The sequence below is a fragment of the Myxine glutinosa genome, chromosome 9, assembly GCF_964187855.1.
Source record: "Myxine glutinosa chromosome 9, kmMyxGlut1.1, whole genome shotgun sequence".
NCBI lineage: Eukaryota > Metazoa > Chordata > Myxini > Myxiniformes > Myxinidae > Myxine > Myxine glutinosa.
In genome coordinates this window covers 72,454,219-72,472,956 of record NC_136269.1, presented here as the reverse complement: position 1 = coordinate 72,472,956, position 18,738 = coordinate 72,454,219, and the positions used below count along the sequence as shown (strand labels likewise).

Here is an 18,738-nt window from a genome sequence, read left to right as displayed (position 1 = left end):
ACACCAGGGACTTCCTGAGAATGAGATATTTAAAATCATTATATTGCCAGAATGACACAATGGAACATCTCATCAAACAAAATCGCATCTCAACTCGAAAAGCACTTTCAGGCAGGCCAAAAATTTTATATCCATTTCAGCTTTTCCAAATGGATTCCCAATGGCATTTTGGGTTATTCCCCCACATTAAGCAATTTACTTGCATGTAAGTGAGCATTGAATTGGGTATAAATCTGCTAGAATCAAGCCGCGAATACATTGATCTGTACCCACGCTTGTACCTCTAATGATGTCCACCCACACCTTTATCACAGACCTTTGTTAACACAAGAATTTGAGGTTTTTTTTTTTTTTTTTTAGCTTCAAACAGCTACGGTTATGGATTGCTTGTTTCACCTCTGGTGAACACTGTGGAATTGATTATTGGATCAAAGGTTGCTTTGTTCTGAATCCGTGTAATTTGGTTGATCGTAAATATGGATGGAATGGACTGTTACGGGAGATTAAGGGCGGAAAACGGATGAAACCACGCACAAGGAACAGCAGTGCCTGAGGTTTTGTAGTACAACTCCATTGGTGCAAATATTACTTGGAGATTAGACGGTCACAATGGAAATGTCGTGTGGTCATACAAGTCCTGACTTGTACAGTCTTACACAGAGGGAAGAGTTATGGTCCCTTATAATCTCATGGATTTTTGTTTTTTTACCAACATTGGATGCCAAATGTATACTCTTGTGCTCTTCGGCAACATGTGATCCTGGTAAATCTCAGTTCTGACCCTGTCACTTTGGAATTATCGGCAAACGAACCTACCTATCTATTTCCATGTTAACCATGGAAAGAGGTTGTGTCCTTAACTTGTAGGCCTCACCATCAGCCATGACCCCTCCTTGGCACACCATACAGCAATGCTGGCATCCAAAGCCAGCTGAAAACTGGGGATCCTCTGTCGTTTCCTTGAAAAAAACCCAATTAATCACAGCTGACAGACAATAACTTTGTCCATAGCTCAATGGAATACTGCTCTGTCCTGTGCGCCGGGGGCCCAGCATCACATGTCAGCATCAAATGGATTATGTGAGATCTAAAGCTTTTAACATTAATTGTTTCTCAGTCGATGAGAATAAAGCACAAGGCCTGTTCCTCTCACATCACAGACAGGTCTGTGACCTCACTGTGGATTTCTGCTTCTTCTCCGGTCTTGCTCTCTCAGCCCTCCCACCCTGTCCAGCTCCTCTGGGATGCCCACTTTCTTCCAGTGTCTCCCTCCGTGTTACTTTCGAAAAATGCAGGCTTTTCACGCCTTTGCTGCTGTTTTCTTCCATTTGTGGAACTTCCTTTTAGAGACGGTTAAATCACCCTCTTCTATTCATTGCTTCAAGCAAGCAATGCACCATTAACTCTTGTGACCCCCGTTTCTAACTAATGATATTTTCTGTCCCATTTAGCATACCGAAGCCAAGGTTACTTGAAGGTTACTGTGTTTCTTTTCTGCTTCTCGGCCTCTTTTTCCAGCTCGTCCATGTCCTTACTTGTTGTGTTTGTTACCCCATTACCCCCATCGTCAGTTAACTGCCTTTTAAACTTTGTCACTTCGATCTTTCATGAGCTTCAATGTTTCGAAAATAAAATATGGGTGATGTTATGTCTGCGACATTCTCATCATTGAGAATCTGGAAGATGCAGTACCAGCACGTTTCATGCAGAAGTGTGTGTCGAGTTGACTTCATGATTTACTTGTGTTCACAAGAGTGGATCGTTGAAACCAAACATTTTATTCAATGGAGTGAAACATTATTTAGTGAAATATAAATCTCTTTTCGTTATGCATATAAATAATGTATAATGTTCGGATAGAATGCCGGTTTATTTTTTGTGTGTTTTAAGCCTGTCCGCGTGTTTTCTGTTCTGTTTGTGTAGTTAACGGAGCAGGTTTGGCTATGGCAACAATGGACATAATCAAACTTCACAATGGCACTCCAGCAAACTTTCTAGACGTCGGTGGTGGTGCTACTGCTCAGCAAGTCACCTATGCCTTTAAGCTCATCACATCTGACCCAAAGGTGTAGCATCGGTATCTTTCAATGGGAGTCTTTTTCACTCTGGGTTTTTGGATTAATGTAGCGGTCGGTTAGTATCCTTTGGCTGTGGTAACTTATGTGACCGTTCTCTCCAAGCAACCTTGGTTGGTGTTCACTTGTGGTGCAGGTGCAGGCTGTTCTGGTAAACATCTTTGGTGGGATTATGAGGTGTGACATCATTGCACAGGGCATCATCGCCGCTGTACAAGAGCTGAACATGCGTATACCGATTGTGGTTCGGCTGCAAGGTACGATGAATCTTGTATTCGCAGTTGTGCCAAGCTGCATGTACAGACTTGGCATTTAATATGGAATATTTTTTTGTGGGGGTGAACTTACTTTTCAAGATGACTTAGAACCAAAAGTTCATTGGAATTATGTTGAAATTATTCTAGATTTTGTTAATGTGACCTTTAAAAGAAACAAAAACCACATTTGACATTTTGAAGCAAATAAATTGATCCTTGAAAGTGATGTAAACTGATATGGAACTCCATTCATGGACAGTACTGTGTTAAACTTCTGTACGTTTTCCAGAAGTATGTCTTTATTTTGCACATTAGCCAAAAAAAATTTCAACAAAAACAAAAGTTAAATCATGACTGGGATTACGGACAGTAAAATTACAGTTCAGTACTTCGTGTAACCCCCACGAGCATTCAGGAGAGCACGTACACGTCGAGGCATGCTGTTCACGAGATTTGCCAAGGTTTGGACAGGAATCGCTTGCCATGCAGTGACAATAGCCTGCTGCAATTCACGCACAGAGGTTGGCTGCTGGTCCAAGTTGTCGATTTGACGCGTTAATTCTGCCCACAAGTTCTCTATCGGATTCATATCCAGGGACATGGCAGGCCACTCCATATGCTCTACACCACGGTCAGCAAGAAAGTGTTGGATCATGCGAGCACGATGAGGCCATGCATTGTCATCTTGGAAGACAAAGTTTCCTCGAAAGGCTGTACGAGCAAATGGAAGCAATGTTTCTTCCAGAATGGCCTTGTACTTGAACTGGTTCAGGTTTCCATTCAGAACAACCAGGTCAGTTTTGCCCCCTGCATGAAACGCAGCCCAAACAGTCACCCCACCACCTCCAGCTTGGACTCTTGGCACTATACAATCTTCGTTGTAGCCTCCATGCACTTGTCTGTGCACTCGGACGCGGCCATCTTGACGATAGACCAGAATTCTAGACTCGTCACTGAAGGTCACGTGATTCCAGTGCTGCCATTGACGGTGCTCTCTGGCCCACCTCAATCGGCGCTGGCTGTGTTGTCTGGTCAGGCCTGGCTTTCTCAGGGGACGCCTGGCACGATAGCCTGCTTTAACCAGTCGTTGGTTGACTAGCCTTCTGGATACAGGCACATTTGTCAGTTGCTGCCACTCAGCTCTAAGCCGATTAGCTGACTTGCTACGGCCATTGCAGACTAACCGGTGCAGCTGGCGATCATGCCTCCTTGTGGTTCTGCGGGGACGTCCTGGCCTCGGTATTGGAGTAGGGACACCCCCTCTGAGCATTTCGTTTCAGGATCTTTGACACCTGACCTTGAGTGATACCATACTGCCGAGCAATAGCACGCTGTTTCATGTTTCATGCGTTTCACCGAATTTCGTAAAGCCACCACTCCATGACAAACAGCATTGTCAAGTTGACGGACCATCTCCAGAGGAAGGGGCAATAACTTTTGCAGATGTGCAGCAGTTGTTTTCCACTAATACAGAACGCAACAACCCTGATATACCCGATTGTGAAGCCAATCGTCAAATGTACCTGTCCTTACATTTTGTCACGCCACCTGTGATATTATCCTGTTATTGACTTCTTGCTGCGAAAGACAATCAGTGACATGGTTCTTTTAACAAAGAAATCACCGAAGCATAAAAGAAACTCACCAGATTTATATACTGAGTTCAGAAAGTAAACCCAAGTCAAGAAAAAATATATATTCCATATTAAATGCCAAGTCTGTACATTCTCGTATTTAACCAACAATCGACAGACAACCTCCATCTCATCCCTTCATAGTCTACCAGTCCTGGCAGCTCACATACATTTTCCAGAATCCCACACCTGGTTACCCTCCACAATTCCCAACTGAACACTCGCCTCTCTTCCTTCATCACTCTATTCTCTCATTCTCTCGTGCCTGTATCTATCTCATGCCCCTCCCTCCAGTCTTTCAAGAAGAGTACTGCCCTTCAGCACCTCATACTTTCTCTCACACCCACCCCTGCTTTCTTCTCCTCTTGCCGACCCCTTGCCGCTCCTTTCCTTTATGCCCTTCATCTACTCATTGGCAATGTCTTTGTTTCCCCACTTCCCTCTTCCCCTTTGATTCTGTCCTTCTGCCATTGTAAGTGGGATTTATAATGAGAATTTCTCTTGTCTTTGGCCCAGCATTGGACAATTCCATTATAGACAACAAGGGTGAAGTCTCGTTACATGTTTTTGTTTTTTTAAAACAAAGTTTGGGCTCATGGCGGAGTGAAAAAAGGATGGGGGAGTTGTGAGTGACTCATTAGGGTGGACAGCAACAAGTCGATATTCAATGAACATAAAAACGTGACCTGGAAAAAGCAGATTTTCAAAATATGGCAGATTTTCAAATAGCAAAAATATGGCAGATTTTCAAAAAGATACAAGATCATGCATGAAAATGGGAGATGACATGAGATCACACTGAGCTAAACCTTGAAGCACCAGAAGGAGGAACATGCTAGCATGAACATGGGTTATTTCACAGGTGTGAAAAGAGAGGGACAAAATAATGTAGGTAAAAATCAAGAAACCTGAACTTGGAAAAGTTGACAAGGGGAGGAGGTTCTTGGATGAGTCTTTGCCCTGGCAGAGCAAGTGAGGGGTGAGGGCAACTGTACGCCTGCCTGAACATAAACCCATCTGCTGCAGGGTTACCCAGTCAGGTTTTCCTTTCAAGTCAAGAAAGTGAGCAACGTTTTATGCCTCCGCCCCCGAAGGTGGCCACAGGCATTATGTTTTTGGGTTGTCCATCCGTCCGTACGGGCTAAACCTCGTTTTTCTCAGCAACCACATGGCTGATTGAGACGAAACTTTAAGGGTAGCAGTGACACCTATGCAGAATGTTTTTATGATAATTGTGACATCATAGGTCACGTGGTATGGCAGCCATCTTGGATTAAATGCATATAATTAAAAAGTTATTTCTCGGAAACCGCCGAATGGGAAAATTTGAAACTTGGCACATTGTCAAGTACTCCCAATGGGGAACAAAAGCATGATAATGATGACATCATAGGTGAAGTGGTATACCAGCCAAAAATGTTTTAATCGAATTCCTTATCCTAAATCTGAAATTGCATGCACATGATCTATGACCGATTTGTATTGAAATATTAAATTTATGACATCATAGGTCACATGCTTTGGCAGCCAAATTGGATTTAACCTAAAACCTTTAAAATAACATCTTCTCCCAAACCACCAAATTGACTCGAAACTTTACGTGTCATTGACTAGGCATGGTGATTAAAAGTTGATCACAAAAATATCATTGGTGACATGGTGTGGCAGCCATATTGGATTGAAGGAAAATATTAGATAATTATATCTCTTAAACTGCTTACCCTATCGATGCTAAATTTTACAAATATCACCCCGAACACCATTGTTGCATATCGTTTGAAAATGATGATTTCGTAGGTCAGGTGGTTTGGTAGCCATCTTGAATAGAATAACGAACCTTATCCGATCAACATGAAACTTCACAAATGTGATCCCCAACATCAACAACAGGCATTTTAAGGCCATGTTCCCTGCTAGAGCGGGGGTTAGCCTTGCGGTCCCCATGACAATCTTCTCCATTTTGCCCTATTTTCTGCATCTCTCCTTGTTAACCCCCTTGCCCGCATTTCTTCTTCGACCATCTTTAGCCAAGTCTTTCTCGGTCTTCCCCGTCCTCTACTTCCTTCTACATTCATTTCCATCACTCTTCTCTCCCAGTCACTTTCATCCTTCCTCAACACATGACCAAACCATGTGATCCATCACATCAAACCATCACAAATGTGATCCCCGACACATACGTCTGCAGATTGTACATTTTTAAAGGTCATATGGCACGTGGTGTGGCAGCCAAATTAGCTTGAAGGCCAATATTTTAAAAAAAACCCTTCTCTGAAACCGGTTCACCGATCGATGTGAAACCTGTCATGGCTGGTGAAAATGTGATAATTGAAAACAGCTGAAGGGATTTAAATCAAACTTGTTTATTTTTAGGACGGTTGAACAACCCATTGTGGGACTATGCGGAGGCTAATTGCCGACACAGTCACATTGCTCTAGTTTTTTGCATACACCTATACATAGTTGAGGCTCGTGGTTAAGCTGGTTAAACTCAACGGATCAGGACATAACAGACAAAACCAGGACACAAAACATGCAAAAGGCACAGCAGAGATGCATGCAAAAAGAGTAGTCGAGAAAGGGAGGAAGCACCAACAGCAGAGTTGAAGGCCAACATAGAGGGAGGCGGACAAACAATGGGTGTGGGGAGGAATTTTCCCCCGAGGGGGGACAGGAGATGATGCACAGGGTGGACAAGATGGAAACAGAAGGAAACTAAAAGGAGGGAAAACTGGAAAATTGGAAGGAGGAGGATTTGAGTGGGGTTAACGAGGGTAGAAAAGATGATGGTTTTGATTGGGGACGAGATGGTGGTGAACAGCTATCTTGAAGACCTGGAGGGAGTAAAGAGATTGAAGAGTATGTGGAAGTTGATTCCACAGTTAGGGAAAAAACTGGAACACGTTGGTGGAGGTGAGCAGTGATCCTGGATTTAGGTAGTTTCACCAGAAGGGGATTGATGGACCGTGTGTGCCTTGCAGAAACCTGGGGGCGAAAAAGCACGGAAAGAGCAGAGGGTGCAAGACCAGAAAGGAGGTGGTGGAAGACAGAGAGATCACCGACCTTTCTGTGAAGGCGAAGTGATAAGCCCATCGACTCATCATGGGAGATGGGAGATTCTTCATGCTTCATCATGGGAGATTCCAACAATCTTAAAAGGCCTTGGTTTCCATAGTGGCAAGCTGAGCAAAATGTGAGACAAGTGAGCCAGCCCAGGGTGGATAGGAGTTCAGGTGTACCAAGAAACGACGTTATACGATGTAGGATTCCCAGTCAGTGGCTGGCTTTGGAGGCCAACTTTGAAATGTGGTTTGACCACGAAAGATCATTACTGATAGTATGACCCAGGCGTTTGAATGACTGATCTTCCAAGATGATTGTTAAGAAAGTAGATTGTGGATTGGAGGGAGTTATCATATGGTCCTTTCAGAGAGAGAGTTCGAGAGAGTGAGATTTGTCAGGATGGAAAGACATTCCAAATGTTTGACTAGCTTGTGAGAAGGCCTAAGTCTAGGCTTGGTATTTGGAAGAGCTGCTTCTTGACCTTGGAATCCAGGACTGTAATACATATCATGAATGACCCGCTTCCCACCTTCTTTCCTTGTTGTCCCTTTTTATCCTCCCACTTCTCTCTCCCACCCTCCCACCACCGTTTTTAATTTGACTGCTTTTGGTCCTTCCAGCCTTGTGTGGTTTTCGGTCCAACCTGACTTCAGTGGTTTGTCCGTTTCCATTGCCTGACCTCACAGGCACAGAAGTGGACAATGCCAAAGCTCTGATTGCAGCAAGTAGCCTCAAGATCCTCGCTTGCGATGACCTCGACGAGGCCGCAAAAATGGTGAGATTCCTGCCATTGCTCCCTAAAAAGTAGCAACTTTTTTTTCTTGTACTTTCTTGCTTTCTTTTCTGGTTGATGCCCATGGAAGAGCCAATCTTGACAACAGAGAGGTTAGCAATCAGGATGGTTTGGATGGGACCAGACAAGTACGCGGAAAAAGACAAATGAATACATTACTCTTAAGACGTATGGATACGTTATGTGGGCAGTTTTACTCGTAACTTGCAATTATTTGAGTAATACGTTTTTATTTTAAGGAAGTAGCTTGACACATAAACTTTCTTATTTACCAAATTCGAATATTTGCAAGCATTATGGAGATGGAGACAGTTAACCTTCCCCACACAAACAGGCTTCAGCCTCCTGATGTTCTTTCATCGCTCCAAAAGTGGCTCCATCACTTTGCACAATCTTGAATGGTGTATAGTTTAGCATTGCCATTTTAACATCGCTGTTGTTGAAATTGCTCCTTGCACTGGTGAGGTATGGAACTGCGCGCTGAAGATGCAGCACTCCGTCAGTCTTGGAAATCTCAACTTTGAAATACTTTTGAGAATACCTGTTTCTCGGTGATCATCAGTCGGGTTGGAAACTACAACTTTGATATATTTTAATGATATAATTTAATTTAACTGATTACAATAGAGGGGAGGGGGAATGGCTAATTAAATTGGAACAAGAATCGGTGGCATAATGGTTAGATCATCCGCTCTGAGTCTGGGAAGGTAAGTGGTTCAAACCCCGACTGAGTCATACCAAAGACTTTATTTAATAAAATGGTATGTGCTGCTACCTTGCTTTATGCTCGGCATTTAAAAGGATAGAGCACGGACAAACAATGCCGGGAAGGCAATGGCAACCCACCTAGTATAACCCTTGCCAGGAAACTGCTCCAGCAGCACCAATGCTCTGTATAGAGTCACATCAAAAAAAAAGAAAATGGAAGATACAACAGGTATGTATGAGAGATGATGTGAGGTGATGAAGGACCAATTTGTACTGGAGCAATGAAGGGAAGAACATGAATACAGGAAGGCTATTCCATAAAGGAAAGAAAAGAGAGTTTAAATACTGCAAGCGAGTATGTGGTGTGCAGAGGGTAACAAGGAAGGCGTTACAGGATTAAATATACTAACGGAAAAAAGTTCCTGTGCACCATAAGAAATTCCTCAAAACGATACTGATATGTACCCTGGCAATATATAAATGGTCGGCCAACATGTGCCGTAGCCTGGTGTTGGCTTAATGGTTAAGGTGGCTGGCTTGAGATCTCAGGGTCCCGAGTTTGAGCCCTTGTCGGGCCGTTGAATTAACACCAGGCGGGTTGACTGAGTCTGTCATCCTTCCGAGGTCGGCAAAATGAGTACCAGCTTACTGGGAAGAATGAGCCAATCGAGTGTCATGCCTTCGGAGTGGCAACCAGTCCAGGATTGTGTCCGCTAGCCGAGGAAACTACTTCGGCAGCCCTGTGCATCTGAAGATGCAAAAGGAACGGTCTTCTTCTTCTTCTTCTTCAACATGTGCCTTGACATGTACCCCAGTTTACCCGTGAATATCCGGAATTTGCACGTGCATACTGTGCGCTGCACGCAGAAATTGCCGCGCACATGTACTGAGTCATGTGCTACACGTGATACTGAGCAAATTGCAACGCAGCACGATCCGGTGAACCATCCAAGCTGGTTGGAGCTGGTCCGTTAATAAAAAACATTTTTATTAACGTCTAAATGTCGTAAACATGATGCCACGTTTTTCCGAAAATGAAGGTCCACGTGCTATTGGCTTGATATAGGAATACCACACAACGTTGTGGTTCGGCTTTTTGGTGTTTTTCGGAAATTCAGAGACTGTACACGTGTGATGTGTGATGTCACGTTGGCAGGATAACCATATCTGGTTGGTGCATCTTAGGAATGAGTTCCAGACAGCAAGTTTGACAGCTCGCAGCATCCCTGGCTTGCGACCAATCATTGCCAGAGCTGTCAGGAATCGGTTACGGGAGCATAACATCCAACCACGACGAACAGCAGTATGTCCGATTTTGTTGCCATGTCATCAACATGTGTGCGTCGCTTGGTGGAGATAACGTCTGAGGTTCGAGACAAGATTTGGCTGCTATCCTCTTTACAGATGAGTCAAGGTTCCATCTTGACACTAGTAATGGCCGTTGTCGCGTTTATCAACGAGAAAGGGACCGTTACGCTGACGCATGTGTTGTGCAACTTTGGCCGTTCGGTCGTGGAAGCATGATGGTGTGGGGGGGGGGGGCAGCAATGCACATCACAGAACCCAGGTCGAGGTCGTTAATAGCAATTTAACAGGTATTCAGTACCGTGATGAAGTTCTACATCCTCCCGTTCCTGCAGGTTCTGTGACGTCACGTCACACTTCAACAGGATAACTCAACCTCACGTCGCACGAGTGATCACCGAGTTCATCGCACAACAGAACATTCCCACACTTCCCTGGCCAGCTGTTTTACCTGATCTTTCTCCCATAGAACATGTGGGGGATGAAATGGAATGACGATTGCTCCGTCTTCAAAACCAGCCGGCGACATTGACCCAGCTGCGGCAGGCCTTGGTACAGATCTGGAGTGACATCCCTCAAGCCTTCTTCAACCATTTTGTGTCCTCAATGAGGTGCCGTTGCAAAGCGTGTGTCAACGCAAATGGTGATCACACCAGATACTGAGCTGTTAACTGACTTTTGACCGCACCCCTCTTCGAGACTCTAGAGACGTACGTGTCTTGCACACGTGTTGATATTGTCATGTTGATTTCATGTTTATCAAACACTAAATATTGTTGTGACCAAACATCGTAATGTGTTTGTTTTCATTTCTCATTTCCACATTGGTGTAAATGATGCACAGGAACGTTTTTCCACTCGTATATTATCTTTTAAGGGGAATTTTTTTTTTTGAAGAGGCAAAGAGTTGTGAAAAGGCCAAAGGCCCCTCCAGATAACTTTTGTGACAATGAAGTAATAAGCCATGATTTTGGGCCTTCTGGTGAGAGATACTCATGATGTATAGGACGTGTGATGATTTTCTGGAACTTTCTGGAACCCTTCATCCACTGTGGAGAGGTACTTCTTTGTGCTGAGGAATATTTTTAACTTTAGGATGTTTATTTTATCCTCCTTTAAGAATGAAGCAACCAAGGTTTTGAGGTTTGTATTGCTTCTTTTTTTTTTGGTACATTCAAACGTCTTCATATTGTTATGTCGGTGGGGTAGGGCATATATAGATCTTGGTAGATCTGCATAGGTAGGTGCTTCGACTGTCGTGATAGGGAACCTCACCTGTAATTTTGTTTAGGCGGTTTGTTCAGATTAAGTGTATCTTTGTGGTCATATGAGGATGGCTTTGTGATAAGTAGAGTAGGGATTATGTTAAGGCTCTTGTACATCGTTCCCTCTGTGATCATCCATTTATCCCGTATGGCAACACACCAATAGACATTAGTTAGCCCCAAGCACACATTAATAAAAAAACTTCCCTCTCACAATAAGACTTACCGGAAGAACAGACCGGAAGCAGCCACGCATTACGCCAGCATGGCAATGAAACATCGAATAGGCAGGCCGAGAGCCATGCCCAGAAGGACTCGTGATTGGCCGGGGGAGGGGTGAGTAAGAAGCAGGCCGCCGATTGGCAGAGTAGGAAGAGAAGAGCTGATTGGCCACTGACCAATGGCATGAGGGGAGGAGCACAAAGCACTCGGCCATTGGGAAGGGACCACACAATAAGAAGATTCGAGAGATCGAGAAGCGAGGGAGGGATTGGAGAGAAAGAGGGCTGACGTCACGAGACGGCCGGTAAAACCACTCGCTCGCCGGCATTTTGCTCTCTCCCTCTGCCCTCTCGTTGGAACTGTCTCTTGCGCTTGGATCTCCTGCTTGCCCTGGATGCACTCTTCCTCTTCCCTTCTTTCCTTGTGTTGGACCTCTTCCCGTTTGGACCTTTGCTTGTTGGGTGACGATAGGCGGTGGAGCGCTAACGATCCTCTTGCCTGCGTTAGCGTATGAGCGAGGCTTGCCGCTGAAGCGTGATGAGCCAGGCCCGAGCGAGGCGCTCTGTGAGGCCTAACGGCGTACGAACGGGGCCGCATCGAGGCCTGCTTCCCGCCAACATCGAAGCTGTGGCGGGCTTGTGTGCTTGGAGCTGACGATCCCTGACATCCAGCCAGCCAGAGATAAGCTCACACCACACGACGCGGTTGATTTTGTAAATTCTCCTTTGTGTTCTTTTAGAAGTCTGGTGTGGGGACGTCCCAATTTTGGAATATTATTTATTTATCGTCGCGTTCTTTGTTCTCAGGGTCCGGCAATAAAGCCGTGTTATTTTTGTACATAAATTCCGTTTCGTGTGATTTATTAATTTGCAGGGTGAAGATGCCTGCACGCGGGACCGACAGGTAAATCTCCTGCTTCTTCTTCCTCTATCTTTCCTCCCCTGTGCATGTATATATATATATATAGTCAAATCCGCGATTGAATAACGCCTCAAAGTAAGCTCGATTGCCATTCGTGATTTCCCAGTCTTAACCGAGGGGAATCACGCGACAATATTCTAAGAGGAGTAGTAAGTACATTGATCTGTACATCCCATAAATAAACATGATGTTAGTGCAGGAAACCAGTCACGTTATGTGGAACAACATTGCTGTCTGATGATCACAGACACGAATGAGTGCGCAAATTGCCAACGATGCCACTGTACAAATGATCACAGACAAGTTTCCATTGGTAGAAATGGATTTAATAACGTGTGACCACCATTGTCCGTTAATCAAGCGTGTGCATGTTTTGTCAATGACCAAATTAGATGGTCTAAGCTCTCACTTTGGGTTTTGGGCTGTTCATCCTTCAACAAGGCGACTTCCAGTTGATCAAGAGCGTATGGGCGGACTTGGCGACCGCAAACATGCCTCCCTCAGATGATCCAAATATGTTCAACGGGATTCAAGTCAGAGATTGTGCAGGCCAGTCCATGCGAGCGATTATGGTCTTGAAGTACAGCGTTCATAATATCCATGATGTGGACAGATGTAATCCATAAAGCTGAAGTTGGAAGCTTGCTGCTCTGCCAGAGGGATGATTTCATTCATAACTAGAACGGCACTCAGTGGAGAGCATACCTCCACCTGGTTGGCCATATTACTCAATGGTGAAGAATCACTTTAAAAATTGACTAATCCCCATATCCGAATCCATATTCAGATCTTCACCAAAATCTATTCAAATCGTCCGTGTCAGACACCCAACCGGTCCATCAGGTTTCGTCCAAATCCGTCCACAACTTTTTGAAATGTCCTGCTAAGTATCGTTTTTGGTCCTATCTCCCAATGGTATCTCCCAACCAAAATCGAATCATTTCGTCCTTGTCGCATACGCTACATCTCTGCCAAATTTCGTCCGAATGCATAAACAACTTTTTGAGATATTTTGTTCACAAACAGACAGACAGACAAACAACAGACAGGGGTGAAAACATAACCTCCATCCACCTTTGGTGGCGGAGGGAATGATCTTATCCCTGTCGGTGACACCAGTCATAGCCCACCACCGAATGATGACAAGATCGGTTCTTTGGCAAACTTAAATGCTGGGCCCATACTCTGATTTCCCCCAACAACCCATTTGTGCTGCCTAATGGCACATTTGTCAAATCGCTTTCCACCTCGTCTCCAGACTTGAACAGACCCACTGTTTACACCACGTAGAAGGTGAACACAAACGGATATTGAAAGGTGTCATTGCCTTGCGTCGATATGAGAATTGAGAGTCGCCTGTATTGAAGGCCCTGCTCCACATTGATGCCCAAGATTTGTTTTTATCAAACCTGCACCCAGGGAAGCAGCAGCAGATTTATTGTGCAATCAGTGTTGGATTGTTCATTAGAGTGGAGTGGTGTGGAGTGGTAAGTGTTTTCCAGAAGAGTAGACAAGGCAATGTGGGCAAATTAAATTGCTATCAGGCAAATGGCACAACCCCGATGGACACCTGCATCCAGTAGCGCAGGGGAGAGTCATGGAATCCAGTAGAGCAATGCGATTTGGACGGGTTTCTCGAACATTCCTTGTCAGGAACCATAAACTCTGGGATAATGCAAATGCTTGTGTACCGTGCGTCAGTGCAGACACAAATTAATCTTAAGGATTGCAGAAAGCTTGCAGCATGGACTGGAATTCCGACACGTGACAGAAGCTTTAAGCACCTAAAACCCAAGGGGTATGTATAAAGATGGGGCTGCTGTGGTATCGGGGAAGTGTAGATCTTTTGGTTTCCTTCCAAGGCATTTGTAAGCGGTGGAAACCATCAGCCGAGATTTTGACACGGTATATTTTATGGCTGTGCTGGTTTATTTCCGGCAGACGGAGTCCTATTGATTTGGCAAGGTGGTGCGGACAAGTCTGCCAAACTCATTTCGGAGGGAAATGAGTTTAGAGCATGAACCGAGCACCGTATTTGGCACTTGTCTGGCTTCTTTTGCTCAGTCATTATAAAGTGAAATGTTACCGGCGGTCTGGGGAGTGGGAAAAGGTGTGGGAGAGGTCACACGCCATTAATTGATGCAACCTCAGAGTTGGTGAGAAATGTTGTAGAAATTGGTAGTTGGAGGTGAATACAAAATATGTTTTGGGTTATTCCATGTGTACGTGCAGCGTTGAGGCGGACTCGTTTAGCAAAAAGTATTGTTGTGTGGCCTATAGATGGGATTAATGGTGTTGTAAGCTCCTCAAACATGGCTTTCCCCTTGTATGCTCACTCCAACTTTGTGATTCTCCTGCCAAACGACCGTCACTCTTTCTGGAGCCAGCCCAAGCTTGGCACTGCTCAGGTGGGTAGCGATGGGCATCCTTGTGATTGGTGCCACCATGTGTTTAATCATTGTCGTCGCAGAACTCGATCTTGCCTTCTACTATTTTGAAGAGCTACCGAATTGAGCCATTTAATGTGGAGTGGATGTTGAGGCACGGCCATTGGCTTGTACCTGTGGAGTGCAAGGCACAGCAATGGGCTTGTACCTGTGGAGTGCAAGGCACGCCCATTGGCTTGTACCTGTGGAGTGCAAGGCACGGCCATTAGCTTGTACCCGTGGAGTGCAAGGCACAGCAATGGGCTTGCACCTGTGGAGTGCAAGGCACAGCAATGGGCTCGCACCTGTGGAGTGCAAGGCACAGCAATTTGCTTGCACCTGTGGAGTGCAAGGCACAGCAATTTGCTTGCACCTGTGGAGTGCAAGGCACAGCAATGGGGTTGCACCTGTGGAGTGCAAGGCACAGCAATGGGGTTGCACCTGTGGAGTGCAAGGCACGGCCATTGGCTTGTACCTGTGGAGTGCAAGGCACGGCCATTAGCTTGTACCTGTGGAGTGCAAGGCACAGCAATGGGCTTGCACCTGTGGAGTGCAAGGCACAGCAATGGGCTCGCACCTGTGGAGTGCAAGGCACAGCAATTTGCTTGCACCTGTGGAGTGCAAGGCACAGCAATGGAGTTGCACCTGTGGAGTGCAAGGCACAGCAATGGGGTTGCACCTGTGGAGTGCAAGGCACGGCCATTGGCTTGTACCTGTGGAGTGCAAGGCACGGCCATTAGCTTGTACCTGTGGAGTGCAAGGCACAGCAATGGGCTTGCACCTGTGGAGTGCAAGGCACAGCAATGGGCTTGCACCTGTGGAGTGCAAGGCACAGCAATGGGCTTGCACCTGTGGAGTGCAAGGCACAGCAATGGGCTTGCACCTGTGGAGTGCAAGGCACAGCAATGGGGTTGCACCTGTGGAGTGCAAGGCACAGCAATGGGGTTGCACCTGTGGAGTGCAAGGCACAGCAATGGGGTTGCACCTGTGGAGTGCAAGGCACAGCAATGGGGTTGCACCTGTGGAGTGCAATGTTTTATTTTTGAACTTTCGCAACTTCAACTTATTGCAGAACGGGTTGGGTGGGACGTTGGCTCCGCTTTTTCCTCTCGTGGCAAATCCATTTGCATCTACTAGATAAATGTGTTTTTGTAAATCCGCCATGATATTGGTTTCTAATTGCCCTTTACACTTTATGGACGCAGTGACTTTGGTGGGAGATGTGCACTGAAGGATGGGAATGTTTTGGTGGGTTTGGATGAGGGAAGGGAGAAATGGAGGGGTGGTGTATAAATTGCATTTGTCCTGTTTTAATCATTTTCCATTTCGCCCAAATTGTCCCAAATGTCTCTTTGATCTTCTGCCACCACGGGATGTGCTGAACGAAATGCATTTGAGTGTGGATCGAGTGTGCCGTGCTTTATGCCTCCAACTCTGCGATGCACTGGAATAGCACTGATGTGTAATGCATCTTGCTTGTCGGACAAACTCTCCACCACACACCTTACCTTTAACTCGTATTCTCTTGCTTATCTGCTTTGGAATGCGATAAAAGCCCGTTCACGGCATCACTGTGTGAATTGCAATTTCTGCTGTTCCAACCAACCACATGCACATTTTCGGTGATTTGTTGCAACTCCTTTTTTTTCCCCGATAAGGTTGAATGGTTCTTTTGGCTGACAACTCAGTGGTATGTGCACTCGACTTTAAGCTGATGGGTTTGAATCTCCACCCGTCAACCTGGTACTTCCCATGCAGGGCAGTGCATGGATGTGTGCCCGCGCCGTCCATCGGATGGACGTTAAACTAGAGAGCCGATGATGGATGTTCAAGATCATACGGCGTATTTCATGAAGAGTAGGTGTGTTATCGCCGGTACCATGAACAATCAACAACTTAGTGCGCGCAAATCACAGTAATCTCAAAATTAGTGCGCAGAGTTGGTGTGCAAATATATATATGTACAGTGCATTCAGAAAGTATTCAGACCCCTTCACTTTTTTCACATTTTGTTATGTTGCAGCCTTATGCAGAAATCGTTTAAATTCATGTTTTCCCTCATCAATCGACACTCAATACCCCATAATGACAAAGAGAAAACAGGATTTTAGAAGGTTTTGTAAATTTATTAAAAAGAAAAAACTGAAATATCACATTGACATAAGTATTCAGACCCTTTGCTATGACACTTGAAATTTAGCTCAGATGCCTCCTATTTCTCTTGATCATCTTTGAGATGTTTCTACACCTTGATTGGAGTCCACTTATGGAAAATTCAATTGATTGGACATGATTTGGAAAGGCACACACCTGTCTATATAAGGTCTCACAGCTGACAATGCATATCAGAGCAAAAACCAAGCCATGAGGTCGAAGGAACTGCCTGCAGAGCTCAGAGACAGGATTGTGTCGATGCACAGATCTGGGGAAGCCTACAAAAAAATTTCTGCTGCATTGAAGGTTCCCAAGAGCACAGTGGCCTCCATAATTCTTAAATGGAAGAAGTTTGGAACAACCAGGACTCTTCCTAGAGCTGGCCGCCCGGCCAAACTGAGCAATCGGATGATGTTTGAATTAAGTTTTTACAAGTGATTATTTGTTCATTGTAAGTTGACATTGCACTTGTCATTAATCTTTATTTACTTCCGAGTCATTTAGCAGGAAATGTGCACTCTGTTCCGCCCCCTCTGTAAGAATGCATATATTGCCTCTTTGGAGAACATCATTCTAATTGCAATGATTCTGATGTAATGCATTCATCCACCGATCATTCTCTCCCTCTCTCCCACTGCTGCTTGCCTTCCAGGTTGTCAAGTTGTCGGAAATAGTGGATCTTGCCAGACAGGCCCACGTTGATGTAAATTTCCAGCTTCCACTTTAACTCGTGTTGAACCCCAAATGACTTGTTTTGGGTGAAGTTCCGCATACCAGGGTCATCTTTGTTATTGTTTTTTTTTCACCAAGTTTGGATTTCCTGTGGAAAGAAGGAAGTATGAAGAGTGGAAATAAGACGTGCAAGTTGATTATTTCAACTTCCATTGCATTATCGATGAATGCACTCTTCCTTGTCGGTCTCATCCAGTCCCCTTCCCGCTTCGTCCGTCATATATGATTAAGCACGCCAGAAGTGAGTCTCTTGTGGGTAGTTCTTGTGTGTTAATATTGCGATCGTTGCGCCCGTGTCTTTACAAAGGGGATGTGCTCCAGTGCATACTCGTCTAACTACTGTACTCCATGTGCATTGGAAACATTTCAATAAAAACGTGTTCCTGTACCGATTCGTTTTGGGTGTACGTGCGAGGATAAACTGCTGGGTTGGGTTGTGATGGTTATTTGATGAGCGTTCTTGGAAGCTGCCTCAGTTATTCTTAAAAATGTGAGAACAAATTGACCTGTTGGTGCACGTTTAAAGGAAGAGCAATGCTCGGCAATACAGAATGTACGAATGCTCTATTCTCCCTGAGAAGTTCGGGGTGCGGCTGGAGGCAGGAGAGCGGTGGCATGATACTTCGTTAACCTAGCAAAGAATATCAACAGTTAACTGGTACTGTCTGTGGAGGCCGCAATTTGGAGGCATTCTGGTCACATTGTCATGACTAACGGTAGAAGGCCAAAAGTTCAGGGGATTGAAGTTCTTCCAGGAGGTGTGGAGCATTTTCCTCATGGTCCAAATGGTCACAATACAAAATGGAATTGTCAAATGCTTCGTCAGTAACAGGAATTGATGCACAATGTTCTGAGGAGGATTTTGAGTTGAATCAAAGACGTTGTTGGCGAATGGTGATGACGTAGGTCGGTGAACACTTTCCTACCTTAGCATGTGGTGCCGAGGGGGAGATGATCGATAAACTGCACCTGTTCATCTGTTTTTCATCAGGAATTAGGGTTTACGGGTGATTGTAGTCGGTCTACCAAGAACTAGTTTTGTGCAAAGGACACTGCTTCTCTGTTACCAGCAAATCACCATGTTAGATCGATAGGGCATGGGATGTCAAACATGACGTGAGCGGATGCCATCTCTGAATTTGACGATTGAGGTCAAACGAGGTCATATTTGGCCTTTTATCAA

At 45.0% G+C, this 18,738-nt stretch overlaps 1 protein-coding gene across 2 annotated transcripts in view; it reads left to right on the top strand.

Moving 5' to 3' along the window:
* Positions 1-17,943, top strand: part of SUCLA2 (succinate-CoA ligase ADP-forming subunit beta) — a 70,226-nt gene extending 52,283 nt beyond the window's left edge. The window contains exons 8-11 of one of the 2 annotated variants that reach the window (XM_078784438.1): positions 1,924-2,066; positions 2,212-2,332; positions 7,716-7,804; positions 17,476-17,943. In XM_078784438.1, the coding sequence (XP_078640564.1) occupies positions 1,924-2,066; positions 2,212-2,332; positions 7,716-7,804; positions 17,476-17,550 (428 nt within the window). In that variant the 3' untranslated portion in view covers positions 17,551-17,943. Of the gene's footprint in view, positions 1-1,923; positions 2,067-2,211; positions 2,333-7,649; positions 7,805-17,475 lie in introns of both variants that reach the window. The other variant, XM_078784437.1, reaches the window with a different exon arrangement.
* The last annotated feature ends 795 nt before the right edge of the window (positions 17,944-18,738 follow it).